Raw genomic sequence first — 25,996 nt, 5'->3', positions numbered from 1 at the left:
GTGTAAAACTGATGAAATGATGAAGACACACTAACAATATGATTCTCACCAATGAGCTATAAAATGTTGACAGGATGCATAAAAAGAAGGGGCTGGGAGATTGGCCAGGAGAGAGACAGACAGACAGGCTCTAAGTTTGAGAACATTTTTATTCTTGTCAGACTGCTTGTATTGAACAGTAATCAATAATATTCTATTCACAAATTCATAGCAGAGCCGAAAGGTTACCACTGCTAACTGATTTTCATTACTGACACGCAAACACACCCACACGTGTGCACAGACACACACAAGCACAGACAGCATGACTGTAGACACATGCAGAGAGATTCAGAGAGGTCATACTAGTTAACAAATATTGATTCGAAGCTTTAGAGTGGGAATGGTGCAGGGGGAGTGAGGGATTACAAATTCAGTGTTTTTCCTCATAATGTTGCATAAAAGATTAGCAGCCATGGTTCACAGTTATATGGAATCCAACACAGCTGCTGTTACTCTATTAAAGGTCCAGTGCATTTAAGGGGAGCTCTAATAACCCCTGGATTTTCTATTATTGTTATGGATTTAGTGCAAAGCACAGCCTAGTTGGTACCACCAACACTAAGACCCTAAAGTATGAAAATAATTACTCCTATCAATACCTTATAGCATGTTACAAGTATTAAATGCAAAAACAGAATTAATCAAAACAATACAAAATTAAATCAACAACCAACAACAATGAGAAAAAGAAAGTCCACAGTACTAGTTCTCATGTAAATGTTTTGTTTTGTAGGAGGGTGTCTTAGTTCAAACTAGAGTTAACATGCAGAGATTTGTTAAATGCAACATGGTTGAAATTTATGAAGTTGCCTCATACATGCCATGCACATTATTTGGAGGGGGTGGTTTTAGGAGGAATGGAGCAGGAAGGAAGGTTTATTGTTTTGTTTTGTTCTAATTCTGTTTCATCTTCAAATTCTTTGCTTATTTTTTAAAGGTTACCTAATGTAGATGCAAAGGTCCAGCCAGTAATGTTTTGAAGAGTTTGCCCCAATGATAAGAAGAGCTAAGAGTCTGCAGCCATGCTAGTAGCCCTGTGAGACTGTACTTTGGCATAATGACGCTCTAAGATAAATTATAACATCAGCATGCTGATATTTACATACTGTATGTTCACCATGTTAGTGTAGTGTGAATGAATGAAAGACTGAATGCCTTTATTGTCATGCATGTTCACATAGGAGATTTACTGTCTCTCATAAAAAAAACTGTTTCCATTAGTGACATCTGGTCTAAGCACAAATCTAACTTTAACAACACCAAAGTCAAATCTATACGATGATGTCATTAGCCACAAATATAATGCAACATTTTCTTAATTCATCATGCTTATCAGTAAATCTGTCTGGATACCTGTCTGTCTCTCTGTGCGGCTCTAAACTCCGTTTCCTGTCTGTCTGCCAATTTGTCTCCCTGCGAGACTTCTGCCTGTGTGTTCCTCTTTAAGTCTTGCAGCTATTTTTTCCAATTGCTAAATAAAGAGACAAACTTGCCACCTCTCTGTCAGTCTCTGTGGGAGACTCACAAAGTACTCACACACAACTGACCTACAAGTGGCCTGCTCTGTGTGTGTGTGACTGTGTCTGTTGAAAGCCATCACACTGCACTCCCATTGGCAATCTTGACACTTCCTCAGTGAGGCCTGCGCAAGTTTATCTCATGCAGACAAAAACACACACACGCACGAACACACATATTTTCATGCCACTGAGGAGCTAATTAAACACAACGTGCCTGGGTGAGAGCAGGACTGAGAGAAAGACGTGTGTCTGTGTGTGTGGTTGAATCATGCAGAGTGCTCGGTGGGAGAGAGACAGGCAGGTCAACTCTGACAGCTCTAACACAGTGAACAGAGGGAGAGCAAGGAGAGGAATGGAGAAAATGTGTGTGAGAGAAAGAGACAGAGACAGAGAGACAGAGTTATGTGTAAAGGGAGGTTGTGTTCAGATTTTACGGAATTTGGTCATTTCCATATCTAAATATAATAAATAACATAGCTAAAATAAAAAAAAAATTCAGTATATGATGCTCTGGCAAAAAGGCTGTGATGTCAATGAGGAAATAATATTTTGTAACAAAATTTTGTTTTCCCAAAGTTAATTTATTTCATTGTCCAATATATTCCTGGATTTGTCCACATCTAATTTGTTTTAATTGTTAACAGCTGAAGATATGCTTTTTATGTCCTTTGTGAATTGTACTCTGGGACATCAGTGTTCATCAAAGCCACACTCAAAAAGCAAGTGAATTCATTATGCATAATGGCATGTTCAAGGACGTATACTTTTGTCAGATTTTATATGAACTGTTACTAATGATCTAATAAATTCTGTTATGGAATTGGGATGCAGCATATAATCTAAACTTGTGTAGAATAGTGCAAAAACATTTAACTGACTTGTTTCTAACTATATTTATGCTAACGTAAGAGAGCTCCTCAGCAGCTGCCAAGGAGAAGTTTTGTGATTATGTTATTCAAAGATAATAATATGGTGTATACAGTTTGACAGTTTAGTAACTAAAAATCCTTTTAAAGACATGGTAATAATAGGTTGTGTCAACAAGCCTCACTAAAACTAACCTTTACCTTATCCCTTCATGGAAAAGTTAATCTTGCAGTCCACAATTGTAAAATGTCAGAGAGTGATAGCTCAGAAAAAGAAGTGTCAGAAGAGGGGAGGGGAGATAGTGCGATAGAGACATTAAAAAAAAAAAAGAAAACTCACTGTGAGAAAAAGAGAGAGGGGGAGAAGAAATGGCAGGGAGAGAAACAGTTATGAGGATCCATATGTCAGTAATCTAGGGCATCTTTTTCAAACTGAAAATACCAACTGGTCATAAATTACCAGGGGAACTGGCTGTGTGTATGTATATCATGCATATGCATCTGATCATGTGGGCTATGCACATTCACGGCTGCATTGGAAGTAAGTGTGGGGTGAAACACAGGACAACCGGCTAATGAACCATTTGAAGTTCCAGTAAAGTTACAACATACAGCAGCACAAACTGAATGTCCAAGGTACATACATTCATATTATCATTCCCACAGCTGCTGTGCTAGTTAACGCAAAGGTTACGCAGAGTACAAGTGCCTTGCTAACAGCCCCAGGCAGCATTTTTATGAAGGAAGCGTCTCTTCTAAAAGCAATCTGCTTTAAATATCAGATAACTGTGATGAAAAGCAATCTCTGAGTGCTTCTATCAGAATGTGAAACCTCTGCTTCAAGATAAATCACTCTACAAAAGCATGCATGGCTGAATTTGTTAGTTTAATAATCTAATAAATCTTTAACCCACTTTATTGTGTAACATGTCTACACCAAGTCTGTTAAATGTGACAATAAAGTTTTTTTCCTCTCTGTCTGCATTAAGCTGATGTTTTTCTACACCCAAACAAAAAGCTTTTTTAAATGTGCTTCAGTGTAAATGAATCTGAAACTGTCAGTCTTGCATTTTAGTGTGAACAGAGAACAGATCTTTTGGAAAACTATGTGTGAATGGTCAGACATGACCAGCTGCTGTCTGGCAGTACAGTTAAGAGGTCAATTTTCTATTACCTATAATTCTCAAGCAAATCAATAATGTGTTCCAAAGTCACTTTTACAAGTAAACATTTTTCACATTTCATCAAATTCTATGGACTTAAAGTCCAAATGCACTGAAAGCGATAGTTGATGTGCCTCACTTTAGCCGTGTCAATTGATCCTCCCATGACTCTATACGCATCAGATTTGAAATGGTAACTTCAAATTTTCAGCAGTATTTTTAGAGAAAAGGTCACTATTTAAGGCAAAGTTTTGTTTACTACAGATACCCCTATTCATTGTTGATACATTTCTATCAGATTAGCCTGAAACATAACTTAAGGCAGGAGGGCAACTGTCAGGTGCATGCTGCTGCTTTTGTGAGTTATTTGGAAGAGCACCACTAAAGCCATAGGGGACTTGGTTATCTTATTTTATCTCTCATTATTTTCTTCCTCGTGGGTGAAATTCACATAAAGTACAGCTATTCATAACTCTATACTTTGTTAATCAATTGCGGTTATCATGTTTATGTATCAAGTTAAGTTTTATGACCAGTAAGGATCAGGTTAGGTCTGTTATGATGACATATAACTACCAAGGGTCTTACAGTTTTTGTTTTGTTTTGTTTTGAAATTACTGTTTAGTGTCTGACATGTGACAACACAGAGGTTCAGATCTATAGTAGCATAGCTTTTGGCCGTGGTAGTTGTTTGTTTAGCATTGCAATTACAATTGTTGTGTTAATAAAGTTTAAATCTAAACTAATTGACTTAGCATCAGCTGTCAACAATTGCCCAAAACTGGTGTGTGCTCTAGCTGCAGGTTCGTCTCTGTATCCTCTCTGCCTCAATGATTTGAGTTGTTGAGTTTTCATTTGATGTCCAAAATCAAAACAAGGCCTGAGTAGAGGCGTCAAAGCAGTTTGACATGCCTTATAATGCTTTTGGTGCGTGTTCTTGCATTTAAAACAATGGGTATTGATGCTTTGAGTGTGTTTGGGCCTTTAGACTTAGAGGACTATGACAAACCATCTAACCAGAATGAAAAGCTGTACTTACAGATGTGCCCTTTCAACCGATCAAGAAATCACACTAGTTTGTTAACACGATTCTTGGACTGACAGGACTGCTCGGCTGGTGCTAGATATTGCTTAATATATACCAAATTAACTATGTGAAACAATATTGCTGTGGTAGTTACACAAAATGTCAATTTCTTTCAAAAGAATATCACAAAAACAAAAACCTGGAGCACAATTTTGGATTTGCCTCATCACACTGTATAGTGAAGAGGGAATTTAGTTTTAGCTATAGCAGAGCTGCGTACGAGAATACACTCTGAAAACTACAGCTAAATAATTAAAGGGGGATCCCACCCTGAAATGGAATTCACAAATGGTATTTGTTTGTTCTCTGACAGTTCAGTCTGTGTGCAAACACAGGCAACTACATTCCAGAGAAACTAATTAGCCAGTGGTCTGACAGACTGAGTGGAGTTATGAGTAAGCTTCACTGGTCCAGATCTCAGTACAGTCAGTCAGTAGGAGGGTGCAGGGGGTACACTATGTGGTAAAATAATAATTAACCAGACACATCACTCTTCGGCAACATACATGGTTTATAACCCCCTTACAGTACAGTTAAATTAAAAAGAGAGTGACACTTTAATCACTGAAATGAGTTAGAGTGAGACATGCTGCATCAGGGGACATGCAGGGGAGATGTGCCACAGATCTCTTGTATAATTATCACATCTGGTTTATCATATATTCCAGAGCTGCTTCTGTGCTGGGAAGGGTCACATAGAGTTTTACTTTCTTCTAAACAACACAAAAGCCAAACTAAAATTAAATAAAATTCAGTTCATCTAGCTCCAAGAGCTGTTAATGCAGAGCTTTGAATACCCACTGGACTACGCATATGAAATCAGTCAGATTTCATTTCCATATAAAATCTGGCTAGAGCATGTTTTAGACTTTAGGCCTTGTTTACATCTGATATTAACATGCGTCCTGAGTGATCAGTTCACAAGTGAACAGTTCTATATACAGATGTGAACACACAAGCTGTGTCCTCCTTAATGTGTCCTGGGCCACAATGAAGGACCGCCTCCTTAGCTGATGTCCTTGCTTATCTGATGCCCAATGAGATTCAAAGCTGAGGGACGCTCTCTGCAGTTACTCTTCTGCCAGTCAACTATGAATTCAACATTTGCCTGATTTGCATGAGCTTACACAGCAGCAGTGCCAACAAACACACCTACAGTTAAACTCAACTCTGACGTTAACTGGTTAAGAACTGTGAGGCAACATTAGCCATTCGATGCTAACAGTTAGCCCTGTCATTGTGTGTGTGTGGCTGGGCGGACTCATACCAACTGCCACAGCACAGAGCTCACATCACCACAGCAGTGTCTCCAGGACTTAGGACTTATATGATAAAGAGAGAGAGTGGGGGAAGGAGGAGCTGCGACTCAATATACTGTGCACAGCCATACAATTAAATAAGATTACATGTTCAATAGTAAAGGCTGTCAGTGTGCATATAGCATGTAAAACCTCCCACCAATACAAATACAACATCAATGCATTTGGTCTTTGTAAATGTAAATGATGTATTTATCAACACATAGAGCTGAAAAGCGAGATCTAATTGGTCGCTTGAGATGTATGTTAAGACACATTCTAATGCCGGGTGTGAAGAGACAGACTTTAAGCTGTCCACTTGTGGTGGGATCACCTAACACGCATGTTAATACCAGGTGAAAAACCGGCTCTATGTGTATGAGTGCATGTGCACGCCTGTGTGTGCTTGTGTGTAGGTGTGAGTGAGTGTTGTTTACCTGTGTTGACAGCAGTACAGCAGTGTGTGTGTATTGTCCTGTATTAGTAGCAGTAGTAGTAGTAATGCTTTGGCTCTTGTTACTGTGGATGGACTCTCAAGACAGCGCATCACCTTTGACACCAAATCCTGAAAAACACAAATAAATAAAGTGAAAATGTGTGGTTATGAATGCTTCTACTGATGTACAGTACAATACTAAGCTTTGCAATTCAAAAACAAGCAAGCTAATTGGAACAGGCTATTAACATTGCGAAGTGACACCTGACCTAACATCCCAACTAAGTAGGTTGATTTAGAGAATGAAGAGAAAACAAAAATGTCTGCACACTGTACATGGTGTTGTTCTCAGTTATCCGTTATCAAAATATATTACTGCAATATATCCAAATAATGTATGCAAAGAAATGAGAAATTATTCAACGTAACATTTCCCTAAGGTGTTTAGAAAAAAATGAAAATGTGTCAACTAACAGGCTAAAACTTAATCAGCTCAGACTCCAAATTATCACACAACATGCACACACACACACAACACACACACACACACACACACACAAAACAAACTTGTATGCCTACAGCTACTTTAGACATCCATTCACTCAGCATAAACTCAGCGGCAGTAACTGGTTGGAAAAATTTGTGACTGGCCAACATTCATTACCATTATCATTATCACCAACACCATACGCTTCTAACTGTGTGTGTCTGTGTGTGAGTTAATGTGAGAGAATGTGCATGCATGTGTGTTTATGGGGCGACACACCAAGTTAATTAATTTCAAAGCCCAGTAGTGTGTGCCTAGCTGATAAGTCCCTCCCCACTACCCATAATGCTCTGCTGAAGTAGAAGGCTGCAGTGCGTTCATTCAGCCAATTAGCCCAGATACTGACACACTCTACAAATTAGCGTATGTGCAGGCGCGCACACTCACACACACCGAGTGACTCTCTAACATGCATGCACACAAACACACACACTCACAGAGTTCTGTGTAAACAAACTCTTGGACTGTCTGTCTTTGTGCCACGGGAGAGAGAGGGGAGAGAGATGGGGGGTAGGGGGGTGAATGCATATCAGTGTATAATTAGAGCAGAGTTGAAGTACTAAGTTTGTATGCTGGTGTTAAATTGGAAATGCTCAATGCAAATAAATTCAGTTCAGAGTCAATTACCAATGCTAGACTCCAAGTTTAAAACCTTCAAATCAATTTTAGCCCCTCTGCCTTAGTGAGATTAGCACTTCCTATACAGTCTAGATGGGCTGTCTTATGAAAAATTAAATAAGTAATTCATCGCAAATTAGTTCGCGCACAGTTCAGTGCTAGTTCATGAACTAGAAGAAAGAAAGACAGGGAGAGGGAGAGAGACTGACAGAGGGAGAGAGGGAGGACAAAGTAAAGCTTTAGAGAATTTGATTCATTTGTTTCTCATGTTGTTGGGTTTTCATCCCTCAGTTCTTGTGTAAAAATCTTCCTATTAGTGATTTCCCTCGTAAACGTCTCCAACAATCAAACCCTCTCTAGAGATGTTACCACATAAATTTCCTTGAGAATTTCTCTCTAGTAATATCAATAAAATATAACATTATAGCATTAAGGTTATTTCTGTCTGGGTTTTCTTAGTCCAGTTGATATGTGATACGTGATATGTATGCATTTGTGTTTGACAGCTGTGCGTAAGAGTGTACACGCACCCTGCTCTGTGTGATACGATGTGTTTGGATACGTGAGGCGAGTAGGGCAGTGGCCAGAGCAGTGAGCAGGTGCTGTTGGACCCTGGCCCCTGCCCCAACCACGCCCTCCAAGATGGCTGCAGGGCCACATGTGTCAATCACTGCCAAGAAGACTGCTGGAGCTACCCAGGTTAACCTTGAAAGAGCCTGGAGACATGGAGACACATAGATAAACACACATGAACAGACAGAGGTAATAAGGTTTGCCAATCCACTGTAATGTCATGCTGCACTTGACGGTAAGCTATAAGTGCTTTAAAAAAGAAAGCAAGTGCTTATAACATGGGGTATAGAAAAGCCTATAAATGCATTTGTAATTCCATCAACTGCGCTATTACCAAAGAAGTTAATATGCGGGTCATTGAATGCTGCATGAGGGATAAGTTAATAGACACATGTAGGCTATCTATATATATCATTTAGCATGGAAAGTCAATAATTTGATTTGGGTTTTTTTAGGTCATTAAAAAAGGGAGATTCTATGATAAATTTACATCACTAATTACCAAATACAAGCAGTTCAAGAAGTCCAGTCAGTGAAGCATGTTTTCCTGCTTTTACCTTGAATTTCCAATAAATAGAAATAACTTAATTAACATGTTTTTTTCCAATATAAACCAACAGCTTAACTTTTCTATGCCAAACACTTTGGTTTGCTTCGTATAGTTAATGTTTTTTTGTGTTTGTATGTATCACTGAGATGTTAGTATGTGCACATATATGCCCACAGTTGCTCATACATGACAGTATGTATATGTGTGTTTTATGCATGTGAACTTACAGAGATGGCAGTGACTCTGACAGCCTCCACAGTAGAGTGAGTGAACAGGTACCATAGGGCGGAGCCTATCTCTGTGGTAACCAGGTGGTGGGAGGGTCCAGAGACAATGGTGGAGATGTTTTCTATGGCTTTTGCAGCCATGTGATGAACTATGGAATCATCCTGTCAGACAGACACAAAAATACTTCTCAATCACATATATTCACCTTCAAAAATTACCAGGCAGGTCATTTTAAAAAACATTACTGATTTAGGTGTTGGAGTATTGACAACTACATCTGGAATACCGGATCAAAACTTCTCAAAAGCAGAGAATATAGAGAATCTCTTACCACAGTAAATTACAAAAAACGTAGTGTTTCATCTTAATACATAATACATATGGATTTAGTAATAGTGTGGTCCATTTAGTAAAAAACATTACTGACCAGACCTTTAATAATATAACCCAACGAGAGGAACCATTAAAACTATTTGAAAATTGAAAAGGTTTTCCTGCTAAGAAACATGTGAATGGAGTCCATTCAAGATCTATCTTGTAAGAGGATTTGGGACCATGAGTTGGTCAAAAACCTTGCAGCTTGAATTTAATTTGTTCACAGTATGTGCTGGATAGCCTCTTGCATTCACTCACAGGGTCAGGAACACTAGAGTAGCCAAATGGAGTCTTAATTCGTACTAATAACAAGCGCAAAGTTACAAAAGCTGCAACCATATGTGAATGTATCCACATGTGTACCTTTTTGCCAGTAGGCATGAAAAGTTAATTAGCTGTCATTTGGCTTGTGACCAATCTTTCCACAAACTTTTGGCCGAGTTTGTGAATCCATGTGGAAGTTTTGTTTTGGAAACCAGCCACTTCCATTGCCACCACTACTGTGCTTTGGTTATGTTTAGGCAGCAAAAGCACATGGCATCCAAGGCGAGAATGTCTACAAATGTACTTGCTGACACAGATGGTGAGGATGAGAGGCAGGATGCACATGGTAAGGTCTAAGAAAAAACCCCACCAGATGGGAAGCAAACACTGGACTGGAAAGTCTTGGGTTTGTTGGACCCCTCACTATAGGCATCCTTGCCCTCCTTATATTACATCATTAACGTATCATGTGGATGGGACAGGTTCCATCTGACTGCATTCTCAGTTGACGCTGCCTGTCTGCTTGTCATGCTGCCGCTGCAGGTGACATTCTGCCATCCACCAGCGTACAATCACATTGTGACTGGTTCTGTCAGGCCGTGCTCAGCTGACCCCATCCAATGGTGCATCATGCAGACGCAAAGGTGGAAAGCATAACAAGGACACAAAAGGTGTTAAGCACTGTAAAGGCAGTGGTATTTGACAACTCTGAAATGAGAACAGGCTGCAAAACACACACCTTTTTTTGGCAACAGAGAAAGCTAGAGAGCTGTTGGTTGCAGTTCAAAAGGCTAGTTTTCATACTTGTGGGTGCATATGCACATGCATCCTAACAGCGGTGCACACCATAGTGTTTTCTTGTATAAAACATAATGCCATTGTGAGCAAAACATTTTCTGGCTCATTGTTAAGTTACAAGCTCAAAACTCGATTACTGGAAAATGTCTTACACCAAAAGGCACAACTGAACAAAGAACTAATGTAATCACAAACTGACAATTAGATTAGCTCTCAACATCACCTCAATACAAAAACTAGGGAGAGGTTGCGTGTGTCTGTATGAGTTAGTGTGCAAGTGTTTGTGTGTGTATGCTTATGTGGTATACTGTATGTGCCTACACACCTTTGTTTGTGTTCAGACAATGGGGCCAAGCTAATGAAATCTCCGTGGCTGAGGAAATGAGTTTTTCCAGGAAAGTCATTGTGGAGAAAGACAGGAAGTAGAACAGAAGTGATTGCCTCTGTCAGGTTATTATTGTGTTTCACAGTGTTACATCACTTAGACACTACTCTCCCTAGATATGAGATACAATAGACTCTATTCATAAAACACAGTTAGCTACATTTTGTGGCAAAGGTTCATAATACTAGCAGAAACATTAATTTCTAACGGCAATTTACCGTGGTAATTCTGAAAAGGGGTGCAGGTGACAGATAATTAAATTATAACACTACGTAATTATTGAATATTTCACACATGACTGCGCTGACTATCCTCACGAGTATATGCATATATATATTGTACAACATTGACGAAATATGGGACAATTACAACGATTACAATGATACTCAACTGAAAATCTGTCTTTTTAATATTGAACTAACTCCCTTTAAGTTTGAAAACTTGCTTAACAAATATTTTAGTTTGTTTCATATTATACAACCACAGCTGTGGTCAATCTCAATATACGTAATTACAATGGACCCACGTGATGACAAATTTTCACATAATCCATTTTTCTGCTGTTCATCCGAGTGCTCAGAATGTTTCAAACAGTCGTTTGGGACAAATATGGTTAAATAAACTGCTCATGTTTCATATTATCTTAAGCCCTGTGTTTCTAACAGTTACACTGCATTTTAAATATCACAAAAAGCTTTACCTCAATCCCATCTGCCTTAACATATGCACTATACAATAACAGCAAAATAATGTCCATGCTGCCCTGCGGAAACCTTGCACCCAAAACAAAGTGGATCTTTTTGAATTGAAAAATATCTTGATCTGTTATGGAGGCCAGGATGTACCTCTGACATTTAATAACCCATCAATAGTCAGGCTGTTATCCACAGTTATTTAACATTTTACAGAAATTTAAGACGCAGTCTATTTAACCACATGGGAACTCTAATCACGACTGAGAGCTAAAATAACCTACCTATTAATCCAATATAGGACATCACATTGTGTATTCAACACCAAGGGACAATGCAGAATGACAACATAATGAATCCTCTGGCACCCCTGCGGGAACCAGTCGAATGGTCTGTTCCAGCATTCCCTAGGCCGTGCGGGCCAGCTCACTAATGAGCCCACGGGGGAGCACCCGCTGTCTGTGTGTTTAATAGACTGTAGCCCTGCCAGGAACTACACAGAAAGAGAAAGAGGGGGAGAGGGAAAGACAGAGACACACAGAGAGAGAGATGCATTGAGAGACATCCTTACATGTGGTGAGAAACAAGTAGCTCATGCAAGAAACTCCATCATTATGATGCAGAGAGAGAAATGCAGGAGACAGAGGAAAAGAGTAAGTTATTCTCATTATAATCTCCCAGCATGAGAAACAAGTTCATCTGAGAAACACACTCATTATATTATACTCTGTCCTACTTAAACCTCACATCTCCAGAAAGTCAACTTTAAAGAAATTAAGTTTTTTTTTGTTTTTTTTTTTTTGCAAGGGCTTTCCCAATAACTTCTTTACAAGGTCAAGTAAGACTTTTTTTGTCTTTACACACAAGACTTTGCCAAGATTGAACATAAATGATGAGAGATCTGTGATTTTACATGACACAATTGAAATTATACAGTTGCCATTCATTGTTTTCCCACAGTACCACAATTTCTTCGAAGCTGATTGCTGGTCTATTTAACCAAACAGGTAATTGTGGAGTAAAAATTTTCAGAGCAAGACTAAGGGCTCTATCTTACGCCTGTTTTTTTTTTTTCTTTTGAATAAGATTTGATTCAATCCAACTGAATTATTTCTGAACAACTGGGCCGAGAATCAACACATACATCAAGTTGGGAAAACATAATATTTTAGGCCTAGTTTTATCTACTGTATATATTAATATTCTATAACAAGTCCCATCCTGCCTGAATAATTTTAGAGCTAACTAGAGTGACTACTTTGCACCTTGTCTCTTCATGACTTTACTTTACAAGACTTACTCTCTGAAGCTCTCACAAGTGTTCTTTAGTTTGTTGATAGCATAAATATGTTTGGTAATATCTTGTCCAGTGTTTTTGCCAGGAACATTTGTTGGAGTGGAGTGAATCTGATTCAAGGGGTTTAAATAAGTTAAAGAATTATTCAGAAATCAACAATGGTAAATATATTTCTAATAATACATTAACATTAACTGCAGAACACAAGTGGAAAAAATGTCAAACTAATTTAAAAAATGTCACTGATGATCTAAAAAGTGACTTAATGTAGCAAACTTAAAAGTATTGCAGTGTGTAATGCAATAAAATATTTGAATACTGTGATAATGAGCTGCAGGAAATGTTTCGACATTACGCACATTAGTTATCTCAAAGATTTTAAATTTGTCTCTGACTCCATTGCTTCTCTCGACTTATCTCTTCTCTTTGCTGATCGGTATAGATTTTTTAAAAATCAGTACAGGAGTACCATGAGGTAGATTTAGAGCATGACGTTTAGCCTTGCAAAGGTGTCATGGGGAAAATTTAATTAAATAACAAACCAATTCTAATGCATACTCACTTCAAACATCCAGCCATGATTTCTGAGTAGGTATTTATCCTAATTTAAGACTATTAAACATAGATCTAATACTCTGGCGAAACATATGTTCTTCAATATCAGGTTTCCTAGATTTGAATTTGGCATTTGCTGAAAAACATTTATTTTATCTTACTGGTGTATCCAGTTTAAACAGGATTACAATCTTTTTCGTCAGGTTTCAACAGGACTAACTGGCTTCCTGGCAACAGGGTTGAATTAAAAAATCTCCCTTATTCTGTAGCTCGGGGCTGACAGATAAGATTTACACACTTTGAACCTACGGCTAAAAAAAAGTTGGAAAAACCTCTGTTTTCAGATGAAAAGAGATAAAATGCTGGGCAGATATGGAACAATAAAATCCTGTCTTCAAGTGTTGATCAGTAGATTAGTTTTATATCCAAACATGTTTGCACCTGGCCTCTGAGTCTCAACTAGAAAGAGATCACATCACAATAAAACATCACATGACTTGACGCAGGATTTGTGTGTATGCCTGTGTGTGCACAAGTGCGCGTGTTCACATGTCTGATGTGGTTTCCCTCTGTAATTAAAGTCCTTTAGAAGCCAGTGCACCTGGTTTTGAATGAGCCCCCATGGCAAAGACATAGACACCATCTATCAGCCTCACACAGAACATCTAACACCCCTAATAGCCACACTCAAAGAGAGACAGACTGTCTGATTAACAGGCTAACAGACAGGCAGTGGGGTGTGAAGGAAGAGGAAGAGACGAGGACAAAGAGGCAGAAAAGAGCAACAAGTTGAGGTGCAAAAATACAAATGGAAAGAAGACAGACCAGCAGACAGAGAAACAGACAAACACATTGAAGACTAGAGAACATCTTATGTCACCACACCAGCCACAATGCTGATCTTAAAATGAATGTGGCCCAGCAGCGGAGTTTTGTGACTGCATCTCGCATGGTTGTGATGCTATCGTATGGACAAAATTTGTCTTCAAACAGACAGACATATAAACACCTGGAGAAGTATTAAGATCATTTCATTGGCAGTTCACTCTCCAGTAATTGCCTCCATGACAACATTTTGTCATGAGAACACACATAATGCCTCGCTGTCGTGGCTAGTAATAACAGGCAAACCAACAGACCAGACAAGAAGACAAACAGATAAAGGAGCAGAGAGAAACACGATGTGTTTGAAATCACATATTAACAACAATTTATACTAAGTATGACGTGAAATTGTGTATGTAATGCATATGTGGATTTTGCATACATGACAAATGCTACAGGTAGGTGGACAAACAAGTACAGGGATGCAGAGCACTATTTGTCATCATATTCCCCTTTTTTCTGTGTTTATAGGGCAGTGGCACTCTCATTAAAAAAATGTACTAATTAATACAACACAGTAACTGTATATGATATTATACGATGGCTTGTACACAGACCATGCGTGCATGCGCGCATGCGCGCACGTGAAGTGGTCATCTCATGTAGGAGACACAAGGGTAAGACCCATGACTGTCTTAGAGAGTCCCCCTCTGTTCTCTTCTCCTTTGTGGAAGATAGTGATAAATCATTAATAGGCTCACCACTGCTGTGTATACGTGTGTGTGTGTGTGTGTGTGTGTGTGTGTGTGTGTGTGTGTGTGTGTGTGTGTGTGTGTGTGTGTGTGTGCGCGCGCGTGTAAGGGGGATTTCTGCCTTCTGCCCCCTGGCTTCTATCACTGTAATACTGTTCACACATCATTTGCTGCTTGCACGCACACGCGCACATACACACCAGACACACACACACACACACACACACACACACATTTTCCATCATAGGCAGCAGAAGCATCATCTTGTTCAGACTCATAAATAATTTCCTGCAGCTCAAGTCTGGCCTGGAAACCTGCCTTTCACTCCATGCCATCCACTCCCCCTCTCCAAGTACAACTCTCTCTCTTTCTCTCTCTGACTCGCTGCCATCTCCTCTCCCTCTCCCACCAAACTGATCCTTCCCTCTCTTCCTCTCTGTCACTCTTGCCATCCCCCACTATCCCCCTCTTCACTGGTAAAACCGCCATGCTCGCTTTGGCTCTGTGCCCCTCCCAGTCGACCCCTTCTTCTACTACAACCATCTCTATCCCTCTCCAGTGCTTTACTTGTAAATCAGGAAAACTCTCAACAACAGCGGAGGGGGCTGGGGTGATCCAGGGGGTCAGAAAATGCATCAAAATCACACTGCCTGGAGCGCATTAGACAGGGTCTTGGCGCTGTATCTCAATGCTGTCATGCAATAAACAGTGTGTGGCAATGGATTTACATTTAGCACACTGGTAGACAATCTCCTTCTCCAGACAATACTACAGGAGAAATGCATCACTAAAAATTGGAGACGCCACTTCAGCAATAAGCCCATACTAATGAGGATCCAGCTGGTCACTTATCAAATCCGTCAACAGACATTGTAAAAAGGTCTTTAGTGATCAGCCAAGAGTATTTCAAACATTGAATTTGTTATTTATGCTCATTGGAGATTATTTTAATATGAAGAGATGTTTACTCTGCTCCTGAATTCTTTATAATAGCATTAAGACCACAGCAAACTGCTACCTACTACCCACCCCCTACACTGTATAGCAGTAACCAGATATTTAGTTTTCAATCCAAGGTCAAGTGAAACCAACAGACAATCAATCTGTCTGAATCTTAAAGGGGCCCTTCCAACAGTTGACTTATCCTTTGAGGGCAGTTAGCCAACTGAAATATTTTATTTAAAGCTGCACTTATCAACATTATTATATTAACAATGAATGAAATGAGTATGTGTAATGTCAAATGTGGTGCACATTGTGACAGACCCAAGACAATTATCACCCAACTCTGCTGTTCCTCAAAACTCAGTTCTTTAAAATTGTATTGGTTTTCCAGAATGCAACTCCTTTCATTGAACTGGTTTTAAGGAGCAGTAAGCAAAAAAGAAAACAAAACAACAACAAAAAACCCAGCAACTCTTAAAAAAAAAACAAGTGTATGCTGAAGTACCTGCCCAGCAGGTACCAGCAGACAAGTTAGTGACTATTTACAGTGGAGCATTTAGCTGCTAAAGAGCCGGATATTACCTTCAGGAATTAGTTGGCATCAAAACAGCTAAAAAGACCACATGCAAGACATTAATAATTCTAAATAAGAATATTTAAATCAAATTAATACAACATCTCTAAACCTGGAAACAAATGACACCAGTCTAACTACACTGTTTACGAGCAAGAAGACAAAAAGGAGTGTGAAACATCACTAGGCTTTTTTTTTCAGAATAACATAGAATTAAAATGTCAAGAGTTTTAAAGGGGTTCCAACAGCTTAAAGCAAGTGGCATTTAAGGCAATTTTAAACACCACTCGGAATGAAACTTAAGACCGATTTTAAAATAACCAAAATTGAATGAAAAAAATATGAACGGCATTACTTACTTAATGTTAGTGAGAATTTTGACCAAATATTCATTGTAACATAAAACATGACTTTTTGTTAATGCAAGGCATTTGTTTTTTTTTCTAAAAACTTTTCCATTATATTGAGATTTTACAAAGTAACATCAGAGAAAAAAAGACGAATAAAAATACTACTTCATGTCTTTGCATTTTAAGACTTTTGAAAGATTAATTAAAGACATTTTAATACCAATTAAGGCCTTTTTTTAGACTGAGGAATTTAATATCTTTTCAGACTCTTTAAAGATCCGTGGGAAACCTGTTAAAAAAAAACAGTTCAGCTCACGGGGCTATTTAGCACCAAGGCATTCTGTTTAGTTCTGCTATGACTGCTATAACACCAAAATTATTAAGTCAGTATTTCCATGTCATAATTCCCACTACCTCTAAAATATCTGCACAGAAACCGCTAAGTCACACACATGCACACATAAATATGTTTATTCCGTTCACATTTCTTCACCAGCTGTCTTCTATTTTGTTCCGTGTAAAAAATGAACAGTTTAAATGGACTGACATTGTTTTCTTTTGTCGGCCCAGCATATAAAAACAGTTGCTAATAGTCGAATCGAGGTACACATTGGGGTGTTGGTTCTCAGTGGGATGAGCAGTTCAAGCAGCCTTAGGCTTGAGGCTATTTGTCACCCTATTTGACATAATTTGAAAGAAAAACTAATTCTTTGTTTATTCCCCTCCTCCCTCTCTCTCACATACACATGCTCCTCACTTGCTGTCAGGGATGAGCGACTCTATCTCTGCTGTCTTTCTGACCAGATGTGACCAGATTCAACTCTGTATAACCCATGGCTGGATTATCCAGGCAGATCACAGCCTAAGTCCCTCATGTGCTCCTTTTCTGCTCGCTCTGTCACTTCTTCACGTCAGTCGGATCAACAGACATTTAATACCTTCACTTCTAAATAAAGTGCTAAATACAACTTTCATTGAGTATTTCATCCAGGATGTTCAGTTTACAATTTAAAAATCCATATTAAAATGCAGTAATGTTATGCATCCCCTGTGCTAAAAATGTCTTACACCTTGCTAACATTAATACCTCATATTTAGAAAAGATTAATGCCTTTTCCACCTATGGGGAGAGACTACACTTAATAAGAAGTTACACTGATAAAAGTGAAAATGAGAACAACAGCTGCAGGGCCCTTGCTGTTCAGTTTATTGTGACTGTATATTTGCATTTACCTGAGCTATGCTAATACACTTTCCATGACTGTGTGCTGAAGCCATGATGTTTTAATATGTTTGATTTTATTTTTAATTTCTGAAAAATAATTATATGTGGTCCAAAAGTATCTGTGGTCCATAAGTATCTTAGAGAGGAAACATGAGAACTATAAGAATAATCTATACATGAACTATATGTGTTAGTAAATTTTCATTTATTATAAAATATAATGCTAGTTGTACGTATTAATACCCCATTTGTTGATCACTCTGGGGGATCATCATCTTGCGGTCACTGCTAACAAGAGTTGGTTTTGATGAAATTAAGGACCGTAGATGTTGAAATCAATAAATTCTTTGCAATTGTGTGTTGAGCAACATTCTTAAAACTATTTGTCTATGCAATTTGTCACAAAGAACTTGGGATTGAGCTGTTTGATTTTTTGAGTGGAAATGTTAAATTCTGAGGTCAAAATGTCCCAAAAATGTCTTTATTAAAAGAAAGACATAGGTCTGATTTCAGAAGAAGAGGGACACAGGATAGTCATGGGATCTTCAACAAGTGGAAAAAATTTATTATACAAATGTGTTGCTTTTTAGGCAAGAAAATCTGACACAAGTCCCATTTTCAGGTTTAGATCTTAGGGGAGAGGGGAAAGCAATATGAGGGGGAATGCATTAGTTGGCCTTTGGGAGGCTCATCGTTGCTGATCTTATCTAATGAGTGAGTTCCTATGCAGATTATAAGGCGGCAGCACAGAGAAATTCATTGACACATCCTTGTTAAATGGATGGTGCTGGAAGCTTGGTGATGAGCTGCAGGGACTAGAGCTTGAGTTGCTGTAGTTGGCAAGTTGAACAACATGATTGCTCTGAGGGTCTAAGCCCTGACCACCAGATCAGCAAACTTCCTGCTGCTGTTAAATAGGTTAGAGGCAGCACTGAAGGACAATCTTCAGAGCACTGGAACAAGTTAACACAGCAGCAGTGGCTCACATCCAACACCGAGCCTTTACATGGCCCCAACAAACTCACACCAAAAGGCTAAACTTTGTTGTTAAACCCATTAACAACATTATGTGACGCTAGCCATGTGATGCTACAGTTAGCCCTGTCACTGTGTGTGTGCAGGCAGAGGGACTTTACTTTCTGTTTCAATTACTTGTATAACCCATTTAATAATCCATTTTTTCTCACTACATCGTAACCTTTCTTTCCCTCAGGTGAGCGTAAACTAAAGGTTTTTATTTTTACAAAAATGTGAAAGAGACGATTATCTTATTGATATCAGCCATGAGAAGCAGGTCATTATCGGTTATCAGTATCAGTTGCAAAAATGCATCCCTTATCTGCATATTCCTAAAAACAGACATGCTAGTGGTCTGAATATGGCCTATTAGATCCTGTATACCCAGCTGAAGCAAGGTCAGCAAGCCCCCGATGGGCAAAAGAAAGGCTTCAAGGACATTATCAAAACTAATCTAAAAAAGTTACATATAACTGAGAGCAACTGGGAGCAGAATGCACTTGATAGGCACTCCTGAAAGACATCTATACAGGAAGGTGCTGCACATTAGGAAACTTAACTTCACCCCTTCACAGAGATAATGTAACGACACCATGAGGAGAGAAAGAGACAGGCTCAACCACCACCACCCATAACCACCAGCACATTCTCCTGCATACACTGCACCAAAGTATATGGATGGCAGACTGGCCTCTACAACCATCTGAAGACCTGCAAGTAGATGACCCATCATGGAGGATACTCAAACTCGCCTCAAGTGACCGCCGATGACTGTATCATCAACTCCTGTCTCACAACTGTCATCAAACCACACCATTTGTTTCAGGGCAAATATCCAATGACAGCAGTGATTCCTTTGCAATGCAATGAATTGAATTAATTGTGATAAAAGCTGGTGTTGCTGTGCCTTGAAACTGACTTTGGCATGGAGTTTTCCAATATTCCTAAAATTATCCACAAAATACATGGTATTTCTGCAGTAGGAATGATATCTCAACAGTGCAAAAATATGACTGTAGAGTTAGCTATAGTATAGCCTGGCCACCTTGAAATGCAATGCCCATGAGACAAAGTTTGACTATTTAACTGCTCTGAAGTATAATAGCAAATACACCTGTGCATACACAGGAAAACAGCCAGTCAGAGAGAGGGAGAAAGAGACACTGGGTGGAGAGAGGAAGGAGAGAGGAGGGTGAGAGGGAGAGACAGAAAAGGGAGAGAGGCAGGTTGGGTCTGGGGATGAGTGTCTGGTCCCTAAGGCTGTGTGTGTGTGTGTGTGTGTGTGTGTGTGTGTGTGTGTGTGTGTGTGTGTGTGTGTGTGTGTGTGTGTGTGTGTGTGTGTGTGTGTGTGTGTGTGTGTGTGTGTGTGTGTGCCTGCATGTTTCCATCAGCCTACTCTCACAGCTCAATAATGATAAATAAGTCAACCTCCTCTCTCCTCCCCTCAACCCCTCTCCCTGCTCCTGTCACACACACCCCGCCTCTGTTCATCTACCCCCCTTCACCACACTCCCGGTGGTAATGAAGCAACAGTAGGTACTAGCTGACAACTGTGCAGACCAGAGTTTCATCTATATTCATTCTGCTATAGTGGGCCACCACAGTGAGACCCCTTCTAGCTCTGAGAGACAAAACAACATCCATCCATCCCTTTCTCTCTCTCTCTACCTGTATCTATCCAACTCACCCCCTACCAAAATTTTTACTTATTCTGCAGCATTGGCCCACCATGTATGAACACCACAAAGAAGAACACTTTAATATCTTATGATGCGTATAGAAGCACTCACCTGTTCACAATTGTATACATAAACAAGTACAGCAAAACATAAACAAGTAGAGGCAATGTTAAAACTTCACTTTTCTTCTAGTTTCAATGAATTAAGGAGGAAACAAATGCACTCATTGCTGATGTTAGGGACCACAGGGTCCAAAAAATATCAGAAACATAATGCCAACATTAATACATTACCTGTACATTCTAAACATATTTTAGGGCACATCTTGATCATTGGAGACATATGTGTCATTTTGTTATACAATTAAACAAACCAAAGTCGTAAGTTATCATTTTTCCTTTTCATGACAGAGGGGAAGCATAATTTAATAGAAAAAGAGAAGCGATAGAGAGGAGAAAAAAAAGTCAGAAAGCTAACAAAAAGGAGCAAGTTATCTATATTTCTGCTTGTGTTTCTGAACCATCTACTGTATGTGTGTGTCTGGAGGGTCCTAATTGCTGCTGAGGTCAGGCTGCTGAGCAGTAAAGGGTTGTGTTTGATGCAGGTAAGAGTGTGTGTGCGTGCATGTGTGTGTGACTGCTCTGCATGCCCTTGACTTGCAGCTGGCAAACAACGCTTTAGGCCCCCACAGCTGCCTCATCATTACTGTTCACAGGGATCCCCTGCTACACACTTGTGCACACACACACACACACTTGCAGGCACACACAGTGAGAGAGACTTAGTCACAGCTACACAGGCACAGACACAAAAACAGACACACGCAGACATACACAGAGACACTCACCCCTTCCCGCAGGCTCCTCATTAAGCCAGTGTAGGCGGCAGCGGGAACGAACCACAGTCCCTCTGGGGAGCCTCTCTTCTCCTCCTGATAGAGAGACATAGAAAAGACAGGGAGAAAGGGTGAGAGGAGAGAGGAGGAGGGGGTACAGATGGGGGGGCGGGGGCAGTGGAGGAGTAGAGTGGGAGTGAGGGAAAGGCAGAGAGTTAACGTTGTGGAGATGCAAGTAGAGAGGAGTGAGGAAAGGGCAAGAAAGGGCCAAGTTGAGGAGGGGAGAGGGAGCATGAGGAGCCATGACATCTTGATTACTTGGTTACCATGTCTGTGCCTGAACATGCTTTCATAACCATTCAAATTTAAAGATATTTGTTTTCTTCAAAATACTAATTTTACTTAGATGTGTTGTATGTGTAAGCATTTTACATTTAATCTTGCTTTTTGTGCATTCCATAATCTCACTTATTCTTGCATAATGAGAGTTAGAAAGGATTATTTAAACTTTCACCTTTCTCATGAAATTTAAAAATGACAGGATGGCAAATAACTGGCATTTCCATTATCATGGAATCTCTAAACTACTAGATCAACAAATAATCCAATGATCTTTTAGTCTACAGCATGCCAGACTAGAATTACTAGCTCGTGGTTGTATGCTTTTGTGGACCAGTTAAGTTGTGGTTTCCATACTATATATGTCTGTTCAGACTCACATGTAGCCATGACAGCAAACAACTCTTCAATATGGATGTTGCTGCAAAGGAGCCACAAATTCGAAACATAGATGCTTCACACAACCTCAACCTGGCAGCACAGAAGATGTATCTATTCAAATGGGCAACCAAAATTAGTGTCATCAATTCAGTATCTGAGCAAATGCTTCCCCTTCTGTTCCTGTGATATATTGCATTAAATAATGGCCTGAAAGGTTTTTTTGCAGAACATGATAATGTCGCAGTGTAGTTGACCTTTGACCTTTTCAATATAAAAAATGTCCTCACTCCATCATTTTACCCCATTATATATTTGCATCAAATTTTGTCAAAATTGGCAGCTGAATTTTTTCATCATTAGCCTGGTGTGATCATACTGATGATGTGAGCTCAACATTCTGTTTCAATGTTTGTATCTTTGTATCTAGACTTCTTCCCGCAGCAACAAGCGCTAACTCACTACTGGTAAAGTAAACATAATGATAAGTGGAGTTAAATCATTTATAGAGCTGATAGAAACAAATAAACAATAACAAGTGGATGCACTAGTTTCTCAGAGGAAAGAAATTTCCGTTCTTCCAACTGGATTTGGCGACAGCTTGATTATCAACTGGCTCCATTGGTGATGAAGATGTTTTCCTGTACAAATCCAATGATCAGTATAGTTTCACCATTGATTATGCAAACAGAAGACCTACTATAAGAGATTTCAAAGCTGTTCACAATGCTAAATAAATTGTATTTTTTAGATCTACTGTTATTGTCATATGTAAAAATGTATTTGTGTAGTGGAGGCTAGTACTAATGTCAGGAAAAGCAATAGCTACATGCTGATTGGCTGAAGGAGTTTATCTGTCAAGGCAAGGACTCCCTCCCACTGACCACCAAAATCTAATCAGTTCATCCTTGAATCCAAGTGGAAGTTTGTGCCAGATTTAAAGAAATTCCTATAAAGAGATACTTTGCCAATCTTTAACCAGGTCAGTGGCACCAGGATGTGGGTGTGTGTGCAGATGAACAGAGTTTGGCTTCCCCCTGTGCCAGCAGCACTGAAACTCCCGGCCTATGCCGTGAGCAAAATCTGTAAGAAGAGGTAAATCACAATGCTGGGATAGGAGGTGGGACTCCAGGAGCTGGCGGCACGGGGGGCGTCTTAATTCTGTTCATCTGCAACGACTCCCCACGCCATGGTGACAAAGACCTGGTTTTAAATCGGCTAAGAATCCTCTTAAGGCGTTCCTGAGATATTGCTTTCATGACAATGGGATGTATGTAGTACGAAGGAACAACCTAAAAACATAATGCCTCTGGTCATGGCTGTCACTGACACAAAGGCATAAAAATAATTAAAGATGCCAACTGCAAGTTCTCAGGGACCAAAGTGTTTGTTTTTTTTTGTCCAATCAACTGTCCACAACCAAAGATGTTGAATATATGATATTATATATGATAGAAAAGCAGCACATCCTCAATTTGACAAGCTGGAACCAGTCAAATTTGGCAGTTTTGCTTTATACCTGGCTTCAATAATTATCCCTATAGTTGTCAGTTTCTTGTTTGTGGATTGACTCTTATTCATCTAAACATGATGAAAACGTGTACTTCTTTCCTGATACAATACGCAGTATATATATATACTGTCATACCAGCACTGTCTTACATTCCAAAAAAAGTCTGATTATTTCAACCAATATTTTTATCTTTTCATGAAACAATGTCCCATTCCACTGCTATGTGCTCAGCTCTAGGCTATATCTAACCTTGAGGATAAAGACAGCACTGGAGGCTATAGCTAATCGTTGTCATTGACTGGTGCTGCAGAAGAAGAGAGGAGCAAAGCGGCTGATTTTACCTGGGGACACTTAAAGGGCCATTCCACATTTCTCAAATAAAACTGTTTCTCCTGCCATTAAACAGATCACATCTTGTGTTTGGGACTGTCATTAAAACTGGTTGTAATGAGGATATTAAATACTGCTGATGCTGTTCAAAGCCTTTCAATATTATTGTGGATTGCTGTGAAGAGTTCAACAGCATGTGCTGTAAATGTAAATGTAATTTTTTTTGTTTTCACATCGGTGCATTTCCCTGAAAGTCCAACATAAGGTCATGTTTCACTCATTTTATCTATCTAAACTTGAGAACAGAGACAGTAAGGCAGCTGATCACTGACAATGACCAGAATACCCGTTAGACAACAAACCTTCCAGTACAACAGGGAACTCAAAAAAATATTTAACTCTACATATTAAATAGTAACAGTGTTTTCACAGTCATGAGTCATAAGTCTTAGACAGAAGCCTACACAAAACTAAAAGTTGTAACAATAATTGCCATCCACTACAAGAAAAAAACAGCTAGAGATTTTTTTGAAATCCAATCCTCAATCCAAAGCAGAAAAGAAGGTAGCCTTACCACAAGAAGATACTACTAACCTCTTACCAATCATTACCATCACAAAATATAACAAGCCTCCACTAAGCCCTCTCTAATCTTGACAACAGTGCCAAAGATAAAAATTGGCACTGAGCTTTTCTGAGTGCATTTTAAAGTGCCAATTCTAAATTAAGAAACAGAAAACCTGGAAGGCACTACAGCAAATGATTGTCACCAAAAAAGCAAGCCAGCGTGTTTAGGGACTATCTACCTGTGTGTGTCTGTATATGTTTATAGGTCACAGCAGTATATAGCTGTCTGTGGTTGCTAGAACTCTGCTAGTGACATATTTTGACAGAACATCAACAATACAGTGAGGGCTGAGTTCATGAAAATATTTCTAAACGAGTAAAAGCATCTCTTACTATCTATTCTGAAAATATCAGTCAGCACAGGGACTGTACAACACAAGTGCTGTGAGCTCTTCTGTGCTTCAGTGTCAGCTTTCTGTGCAAGTCATAATTGTACAGACTTTTTGGATGGGCCTGAGAGCAAAAACATCACAGTAGTTTAGCCTTCTTGTTATAAAAGTATGCTGTCATTTCTAAGTGTGGGAGAGAGTGAAGAGGCTTGAAGCTTTGAAAGTTCTTTAAAGGGATACTTTGTAGATTTTCAACTAGGTTTGTATCATAGCATTTTGGGTAGTGTGTGTAAATTATCTATGGTAAACTTCACTACATGTTACCAGCGCCCAGATCTCCCTGCTCATGTCCAAGCTTTGTGGGCCAGCAAAAACTTGAACTTGTACTAGGGATAGGCGATATGGCCCTGAAATAATACCACAATATTTCTGGGTATTTTTGCTATGACTATATGCTTGATGATATGACAAAATAGTGATTTTTTTATGCATTTCAAAAATAAAAATAGAAACAAAAATGTTTTTATATATCAACATAAATGTAAGTTCACCTACAGATATTCAGTATAAACTAAAAAAAATATATCTCTCTAATTTCTTTAATTTGTAAACAGTAGCAGAAACTCAGATTCTGTATAAAATTTAAATAGTACAAAAAATTAACATCAACCACAAACTTCATGTCTAAACAGTTGCCAAATATCATAAATAATACCGAAAATGTTCCTTTAAAACAGCAAATTCTCTTTTAGCCATGCTTGTTGTTGCCATGCATAACGGTGCGTCGTCAATGCCATTATAACAATATGAATTTTTCTTATCATATTAAAAATTATACCGGTATTATCATGAACAATATGATATGGAGCACTTCTAGCGTGTACTTCCACATTTTTGTATTCTCACCAACATGGACACAAAGAGTATAGAAGTGGATCAAAAGAAAGAACCTGCAACCACACCCCTACTCACTCAGACAGTAAA

General features: G+C 39.1%; 1 protein-coding gene across 5 annotated transcripts in view; it reads right to left on the bottom strand.

Moving 5' to 3' along the window:
* ulk4 (unc-51 like kinase 4) overlaps window positions 1–25,996 on the bottom strand; it is a 93,923-nt gene that overhangs the window by 48,929 nt on the left and 18,998 nt on the right. For all 5 annotated transcript variants that reach the window (XM_088084016.1, XM_088084018.1, XM_042489922.2 and 2 more), the window contains 4 exons: window positions 21,509–21,592; window positions 8,928–9,089; window positions 8,108–8,293; window positions 6,414–6,541 (listed from right to left, as the gene is read on the bottom strand). In XM_088084016.1, the coding sequence (XP_087940142.1) occupies window positions 6,414–6,541; window positions 8,108–8,293; window positions 8,928–9,089; window positions 21,509–21,592 (560 nt within the window). The remainder of the gene's footprint in view (window positions 1–6,413; window positions 6,542–8,107; window positions 8,294–8,927; window positions 9,090–21,508; window positions 21,593–25,996) is intronic.

Source organism: Plectropomus leopardus, chromosome 11 (assembly GCF_026936395.1).
Source record: "Plectropomus leopardus strain MGB_pleo_1.0 chromosome 11, ASM2693639v1, whole genome shotgun sequence".
Lineage (NCBI taxonomy): Eukaryota > Metazoa > Chordata > Actinopteri > Perciformes > Serranidae > Plectropomus > Plectropomus leopardus.
This window is presented reverse-complemented; position numbering and strand designations above follow the sequence as displayed.